This window comes from Lipophrys pholis (assembly GCF_963383615.2).
Source record: "Lipophrys pholis genome assembly, chromosome: 2".
Lineage (NCBI taxonomy): Eukaryota > Metazoa > Chordata > Actinopteri > Blenniiformes > Blenniidae > Lipophrys > Lipophrys pholis.
In genome coordinates, this window is record NC_137636.1 from 14,948,118 (window position 1) to 14,956,753 (window position 8,636).

An 8,636-nucleotide genomic window follows, 5' to 3' on the forward strand; every position below is an offset into this window, starting at 1 on the left:
GCTATATAAGTGAAATCCATTTACCATTTACTGCAACAAAGTTATACTATATGATATACTCACTAGTAAGTACATTTCACATATTACAAAGTAAACCACAAAGATAATTCCCTTTAACATTAAAAAGGTACAAAAATCCCAAAGCATTTTTATAAGTAACGAGATATCAGCAAATAATCAGACACACCAACAAATTAATTACTGACGATCATGTCCGTGTTTTCCAAGATTTAATGAACCAAAACATCCATATTTGCATTTGTAGGACACACTTTATTTCCGAATTGTGCAAAAAAATATAGAACTCAACAAACACCTGTATAAAGACAAAGACATAAATTCACACAAATATAATCTTAGTGGATAAAGAACTCAAAAACAAAAATCATAGTATTTACAGTTCCCATTACTTTACAAAACCAAAGTATTTTCAAAAAGATTATTGTAGTTTTTAATAATGACCTAAATGTTTAGCATAGCGATAGGATTGAGGTAGAATAAAGAGACAAAGAGACAGGAAGTTGTTAAACAATTGTAGGATTAAAGTTGGTGTTCAAATTTCATGATAAAAAGAATTGTTAATGTGTTCTTCACACTGAGAAAATCAACAGCTTGAACGACAAGGTTCAATATAATGAGTTTTATGTATCTTAGATCCTCAACAGGTCTTGCAACACAAAATCTGTTATCAAATTAGATTAATTTTCTTGAGTGATATGAATATAAATATGTTTTTAAAGGTTGAAATTGAGACACTTGTATTAAAAAGAAGATAACTATAAATCAGGGCAGTAACAAAATCACGAAATATACCTCCTGGTGCCAAATTGTTTCAAAGTGCAGAAGATGCAGTTTGATTTAAAAAAAAAAAAAATCACACAAATATTCACAATGCAATCTCATTTCTATACACAAAAAAACCCTTCTCTGTACCTGAAATGTGCAACACATTCAACAGTCTGGGGAAGTGGGCAAACTCTGTGTTGTCATATTAAATTATGGGAAATTAAGAAATGAGAAAAAGCGCAAAGCCATAATAAATATAAATTGTATATTACTGTTGATCAATATTAACATGCTGCTTGCAATTGTTATGGATTGAATCCACAATACTGCCTTCATTCTGGAGGCCCGTCTCCATCAGCTCCCCTCATTTTATCACTTCCACATGCCTGCAACTGAAGCAGCACCAGCCTTCCTGAGGGACTCATTATTTCCCTTCAGATGTGCCTGCTGCCTGTAAACATGATCACTTACCCCAATGTTTCCTTCCCATTTGTGTCTGTCTAATAATTACTGGTCTTTCCAACCAACAAATCTCCTGCACTCACAAAGAACACAGCACTTAACGTACAATTTAGACTTGGCTTCGCGGTCTAAATGTCCATGAACGGAAAAGCAAATATTATCCAGGTGAGGAAACGAAGGGCGAGAGAGTAATCTCAATCCAACATGAACATATTATTATATTATACTCATTTTTTAAACAAACAAAATATCAAATATTCTGTACAGAATGATTAAATACAGTGGATCAGTATACATTCCTGTGTATTTGTAATAAGCGCATTGACGTAAACATAATACTTTCTGGAAAAACATGTCGAATGCAAAACTTCCAGCACCAGCTGTTCAATGCATCACAATATATAAAAGAGCTCTGTATTCACAGATTCAAAGAAAAAGAAAAGTCCATCAGAATATTGGGTGATACTGAATGAAAGGTGGGTTAATTACTAAACAAGAGAAACATCAATGACGCTTTTGATTCCACTGAAGGCACGAAGACAGATGAATGGCTGCGATCCAACCTCGGGACACTGTCTGCTCCTGGTGGGCTGCTGAGGTGACTCTGGTGGTCTTCAACCGTCCAAACCCAAGGGTCACTCTCTAACAGGAAAGAGCCGGAAGGAACCTCCCTCTGCGTTGCTTTTGCTGCAAACAGACGGTACCGAAATGTTACATTTGTCTGCAAAAACCTTTTAAGAGCTTCGCCAGGAGCTTCTTTTAAAGAAGCCGGAGAGAAATGGATCATGCAAATACAGTCGAAGCGGGGACATTCTGTTATTTTGTCAACCTGATTTCTCAATTTTCCTGATACTTAGACAAACTTTGTGAATTGTTCCAGCAGCTGAATCCATCGAGAAGAATGTGAGCTCGGCGCTAACAATAACTTTGGAAAAGAAACATCCACCAAATGACACATTGGCAGGGTGACTCATCGTTGCCATTTTTCTCACTTTGACTTTTCCAGCTCCCACATGTCTTAAACTCAATGACTGTAATTGGTTAATCAGCGGAATACCTTGAAGCTCTGCCATAATCAATAACAACCATAGGCCGTTGCAATTAGTATCCAGTCACAGATAATTGTCTGCACATGAATGTACTAAGTGGCTGACAGCATTTCCATTCTCGAGGAATTGAATAGGTGGCAATTTCTTCCCCAGCAAGAGTCTAAGCCGAACTGCACAACCTGCCATGACGTTGGTGCAGACACTCTCACACTCTCTCTCTCTCTCTCTCTCTCTCTCTCTCTCTCTCTCTCTCTCTCTCTCTCTCTCTCTCAGCCATTTATTGACCTCCTATCTAAAAACTCTGCGTGAGGCCTTCGCAGCTTTGCATTAGATTTCATAGAATCTGGGTTGTATTGTTCCTGGCCATTCAGCAGTTTGCACCCTCGATTGAAATGTATGAGTAAAATAAGCAAAGATCGCATGTGTGGCCCATCCACACACCAGACCACACTATTACTCTTACAACCCCATATGCCAGCAAAACTGCCCACAAGGGCTTCCTTGCTGAAGTTCAGTCCACTTGAACTGGCCACAGACATGAGAGTGATTTGAGAAAAGTGGTGTGCATGCAGAGAACCCACTGCATGCAGGATTACACTGGACATAAATCAAGATAGGCTGGAACACATACTAGCCCATTTCTGAGGCATTTTTTTCAGATTTTCTTGTCACATTGACTGTGATTCTAATTTGAATGTTTTCATTTTAGCTGTTTCTCAAGGTCTACTTTAGAACACTCACACTGGTCAGATGTGAAGGCCTGAGCTGAGCATAGCATTGAAGATAAATATTATTTCTGTATATACACTCCATAAAACTGAATATTTGCATGAAACTGGCTCTAGAAGGTTTCCAAAGAGTTACCAAATGTTCATGATTAGTAAACATAACACAAGTATATGTTATGATATGGTTTGGTTTGGTGTTCTGCCCTTTGATGAGGGTGTTTCCAGGAAATCCTTGGACAATCGAAAATTAATTTGCAATACCATGAGAGGGGTTGTGTCTTTTTTAAGATACTACAGCTTGGGGTTAGATGGCTTTTTGGTGATATTTGAGCCCAAATACTGACAAAACAACTCACCTGTTATCATATCAAAAAAGATTTACATGCTTTTTTTCACTCAGCTGGTATAAGTCCAGACACACAATTAAAGTCTGGATCAAGACTTATACAAGGATGGATGGATGGATGGATGGATGGATGGATGGATGGATGGATGGATGGATGGATGGATGGATGGATGGATGGATGGATGGATGGATGGATGGATATTAATTGAATACATTCATAATAAAGATAATAATTATACATTTTACTTCTAATGTACTTTTCCTTTAAAAATCGCAAAGTGCTACAAGCACTCATCAAAACAATCAGGTAAATTTAACCTTTTCAACAAATGAATATGCCATTTATATATTAACATATGTACAACATGTAAAACTGACCAAATATAGTTCATCATTTCTAACTAAAATATATGATGGACTCCTCAATAGATTTTTGTAAAAGATTCCAGACACACTACTGCGTCTTAGTATCATACAACATGATGTAGTATTTACAGCGCATGAGCCTAAATTGGACTTACTAGATGTTCTGGGTGTCTGCAAACTGACATTCTGCCACTTGCAAAAGACAAGAATAAATGTGGAAGTTCCCAGACAGGGTCACTTGCCTTACAAAGGGATAAAGCCCCTAAACCCCAACTCAGTCACTTTGTCATGAAGAGATCTCGTTTGATGATCGTGTGATTGTCAGCGTTCAATGTTCCTGTCAACTCCGCTTTGCAGCAACCTTTAAAGTTGGGCATGTTTCATCTTTATCAGGTGCTGTTAGTACTGTAAGATTGCTGAACTCTTGTGAATCCAAGCAGAACCTCAATCACTTCAAATCATGTCTTCTTATTCCTGTGCGTAGGGTCCGTGTCTGCTCTGTTTACTGCAAACATCATGAGGTGGATGTTTGGCGATAAACATGACCAGATAACACCAAATGGTGTTCGAGAACTTCAGTAAAGTGACAGAAAATTCTTATCAAAATTCAATGTTCATTGCTAAAAAAAAAAAAAAAAGAAAGAAAGAAAAACTGCTGGTCTTTTCAGATTGAATAAAAGAGACTCCCCTGATTAGTAACTAAGGAGGCTTAGCACATTTACAGCCGATTAAACAAACAGTATGTTTTAATTTTCAACAGTTTCAAGAAAATGTTACTCAGCAAGACGTCACTGCTCTATTTTTCTATCCAAGAACTTTATTATTTCACAGATATAGCCCCTCCTATACTTCTATATTTCTATCCTATGGTTACCATTGTTATTGTTTTTCATACTTATTATTGTGCATATTATTTTCCTTTGCTACACTTTTATTTACTGTCCACTTGCTCCTGCAATAATGCAATTTTCCCCATTGTGGGACAAATAAAGGATTATCTTATCGGATCTTATCTTACTGCAAAACAAATACCCAGTGTGTATTTTATATATCTCATCATGTGCACAAGAAATGCCTTGAGTGCAGATAGTTGATACTGTTGAATTGAATTGAATGCCTTTACTGACAATACAATAAAACACCTAAAAGTTAAACGGTAGCACTCACCAGTTACAGTGGTTAGGGTACTCTAACTCTAAGAGCAGAACTTTAAAAATGAAACATTGGTTGTTCTAGAGTACAAATTCTTAATAATTATTTCCATCACTGCTCACATCTATTCAACACGGTGACTTCTCAATTTAGTGTTGCACTTCTTGGTTTGTTGAAATGAAGCAGTACCTTTCAGACTGGATGCCATTTTTCAGGATTCCAACATAGCTCTTTCTCTTGTCCAGAGGCAACACGTCAACATATCCGCCGTCTGGTTTGATTACTCCTGCATGGATCGCTGCTTTACAAATGCTGGAGTTCTGTTACGAGGAAACGGGACACCAAAAAATGTAGCCTTTAATAAGCTGAAAAAACTCCATGGGAAGAAAAATGACATTCACAGAATAGTAAAAACATCACAAAATAAATAACAGTAGGTGACAGACACATGTCAGCAAACATGCAGACTCAACACAAGGAGCAGATCCTGAGCCAGACGTCTGGCTCCAGCAAAGCAGAGCCTGAGCCCTTATCAACAGTCTGTAGTAGAATCATTTATTTCTAGTCTAAACACAGATCCCGCTGTCTATACTCCCCGTCAACGATTGTAACCAGACCATTTTTCCCTTGTGTTTAACCAACATCCAGCTTCTACATTACTGTCGAGATTTTTCTTTTTTTTCCAAACCAGACATTGCAAAACAATCTCTTAGCATATTTGTTTTGCAATAGCGTCTCTGTGATGTCACCAAGGGTCAGTGCCATCCACTGGAAAGCTTTATAAATCAAAGGATTTACTTTGCGTTAAGACAGATTGGAAGCTCTAAGATACAGGGTACTCTACAGTAACTGATCCAGAGTGATGAGCTCAAGCAGTCCTTAAAAGTAGGCTCTTACTCAGGAACGATGCTTAGCGAGGAATTTCTGAATGTTCAGTCTCTGTGCACGCGGACATATCGCTGCTATTCTGTGGCTTGCTTCACCATTACTCGACTTCTCCATTAGAATTAATCGTACTGTTATTATTCAGCTGCTTTCCATAACCGCCGTGCAATGTAATAATGGAGCAGATATCTTTTCCCCATGATTAAAACTGAAGGCACATCAAGAAACAGCAAAGCACAACCCTGGAAATCTCCGTGTGTGATCCATGATCCTTTTTCTAGATCATTCAGTTGATGCTCATAAACAAAAAAGAACTTGCATTACTTACATCTGTGTAGATGCTGTTTCCAATCACAGGTGACCAGTAAGAAGGCTGAGTCTTGCAATTGTCTGGACAAATGACTCTAAAGGATTAAATGGAAGTTAGAATATTTTTCACTCTTTGTATATATTTGATTTGAAAAACAAAAATCATCAGTCTTCATATGGAAGTACACATGATGAGAGGATAAATTAATAAATGGCTAAATGACATTGTGTTTCTCTTTAATCAAACATTTACAAATGGCTTTGTAAAGCTAAATATAGCGGTTACGGCAAAATATTATAATTTGGATTTTGTTTTATTAGACCTGAACAACTGTGACAATAATAAATTCATTTTGATATCTATTTGATGCATCATTGAATAACAAAATGCAGGATGTCTGAACTCACCTTGGGCAGCTTGAGTAGGGTTTCTTGAATGGGCAGATTTCAGCCACAGTAGTGTAGCAATCTGCAGTATATTCTGTCACAAAGGGAAAATACAAAAAAACTGTCAATTCACCTAATATGTGTGAGATAACTGTCAGTTCCCAAACAATTTTGAAGAAACTGTGGACTTACCTTCCATTTTGGTCACCACAAAGGCATTGCCGGGCTTGTATTTACTGTAACAGAAACATCAAGGGGTTTACAAATCATTTAAATAATTTGTTCTGTAGAAAAAACTTTTTCTTTTTCAAAATGTGAATCATAGTGGGAGGAAAAAGTAAGTGCTGCACCAGCAGACCAGTTTTGGACCGATTTGATAAACTGAGGTGAACGACAAATATCTACCTGAGAGACTCAACGCCATTTTTAGTGCTTCTGACAAAGAATGGAAATTTGTCCATCCTTGTGACGTCAATCAACCCTCCGTTATTGTCAATTGCACCAGAATGGATCGCAGCTCGGCAAATACTTGAAAGCTGACGTAATGAAAATTGAACTCTTAAAATTCACATTCAACACATTTAAAGGTGCTGTTTTGTGTGGCCTGTTTGCTTTTCGTGTTGTTGAGACTCACCACATCGTAAGAGAGCGTTCCCCAAACTTTTCCTTTCTTATGGAGACAATTAGCAGGACAAATGTATCTGCAAATTAAAAGAATACTGTATGTTGGCAACTGGAATGAGTTAATACTCAGGACAAAGTGCATTGTCAGGAGCATTTAGAAGACACACCATCATATCAAAGTTCCTGATGATAATCTGACCTGTTGCAGGTTGCTCCTCTACACTTGTCTCGCAGTCTGGTCTCACACTTAATGTTGTGAACTAGAAACAATTTAAAAAAGAGTTAAAAGGCAGAAGAAGACATGTTTGAAAATATAAAAAGACAGTCAGCCATTCCTGCCGCTACCAAGGTAGGTGTTGCTGGGACTTTGTGACGATGGTATCCTGGGTGTGGTGGGTTTGGGGCTGGAGGGTTTGGACGCTGGTTTCTTGGGTGCAGAGGGTCTAGGTTTGGGTGCAGGTCTGGCGGTGGTGCGAGGTAGCTGAGGAATCTGAGGTTTCTCCACTTCATTCATGTCCTCCGTCTCTGAGCGCTGAGGGTCTGCTAATGGCCAGATAAAACACAGATGGAAAATATTAGTATATTTCTATGAAGTTGAATGAAAACTGTGTCATGTTGTTCACCTTTGTAGCACTGGTTATTTTTACATCCTCCTCCATAACTAGGAGGACACTGAGAACAGGGACGGCCATGCTGGTAAGGCGCCTCTCCGATCCAGTTGCCCCTGTGAACAAAGTGCACAACTTCACTAAGGTGGAAATAAATCATCAGTCAGCCGTCACTGGGCTCGTGGCCGTGTAATTACTTTTCCCACAGTCCCAATAGTCATTAGTCCCATAAACTAATAAAAACTCTCCTCGTTGTCTCTCAGGCAATTACATCCTGTGGGCTGTCTGGAAAACAAATGCCTACTCTGCTCTTATTTTCTTTCCCCTTGCTTCATTATCATTTTTCTATGTCTGATTTTTGGAGGTATTTTAATGGCACCAATATGTCTTGAACGACTAGTGCTACGTATGTTCTGTACAACTATATTAGGAGTACACGGTGTAGCATTGGTCAGGCTTGTGTGAAAGGGGAATGTAAACAAGAGTCCAGAGAACAGAGGTGTTGATGAACGGTGGAACATGGAGGGAAACTAATCTTACTTCGGGGAGTAGTTGCACACAAGGTAAACAGAGTTCTCCCATATTTCTCCCCAAACGTCCATCCTGGGACACACGTGCACAGCACAGCCCACTCGGTTTGTGGTCGCCCAGACCAGCTGTAAAGAGGGAAATACATACAAGAATAATGTACATGAAACTTTGGAAGGAGCAGACACAGAGCACAGTCGACTTTTCAACTTGTAGCCAGACACCACTTCACCAGTAATTACTGTGGAAGCACCAAACTGGCAGCTATAATTAATGGGTTCATTTGGACATCAAGGAGTTTCTGCTCTTTGTTCTTTACCATAAACCCACTGTTCCTCTGTGACATGAATGCATTTTTTCACATCCTGAAAAAAAGAAGTTACAATCTTTGATATGCTAACAGACA

General features: G+C 38.5%; 1 protein-coding gene across 1 annotated transcript in view; it reads right to left on the reverse strand.

Annotated features, from left to right (window-relative positions):
- Positions 1-200: 200 nt before the first annotated feature.
- The window catches only part of crispld2 (cysteine-rich secretory protein LCCL domain containing 2), a 15,529-nt gene continuing 7,093 nt past the window's right edge, over positions 201-8,636 (reverse strand). Inside the window, exons 5-15 of the mRNA XM_080493273.1 lie at positions 8,243-8,358; positions 7,718-7,818; positions 7,440-7,634; positions 7,294-7,354; positions 7,105-7,171; positions 6,876-7,006; positions 6,663-6,706; positions 6,492-6,564; positions 6,103-6,178; positions 5,079-5,209; positions 201-1,935 (exon numbers count right to left, since the gene is read on the reverse strand). Of these exons, the coding sequence (XP_080349399.1) occupies positions 1,884-1,935; positions 5,079-5,209; positions 6,103-6,178; positions 6,492-6,564; positions 6,663-6,706; positions 6,876-7,006; positions 7,105-7,171; positions 7,294-7,354; positions 7,440-7,634; positions 7,718-7,818; positions 8,243-8,358 (1,047 nt within the window). The 3' untranslated portion in view covers positions 201-1,883. The remainder of the gene's footprint in view (positions 1,936-5,078; positions 5,210-6,102; positions 6,179-6,491; positions 6,565-6,662; positions 6,707-6,875; positions 7,007-7,104; positions 7,172-7,293; positions 7,355-7,439; positions 7,635-7,717; positions 7,819-8,242; positions 8,359-8,636) is intronic.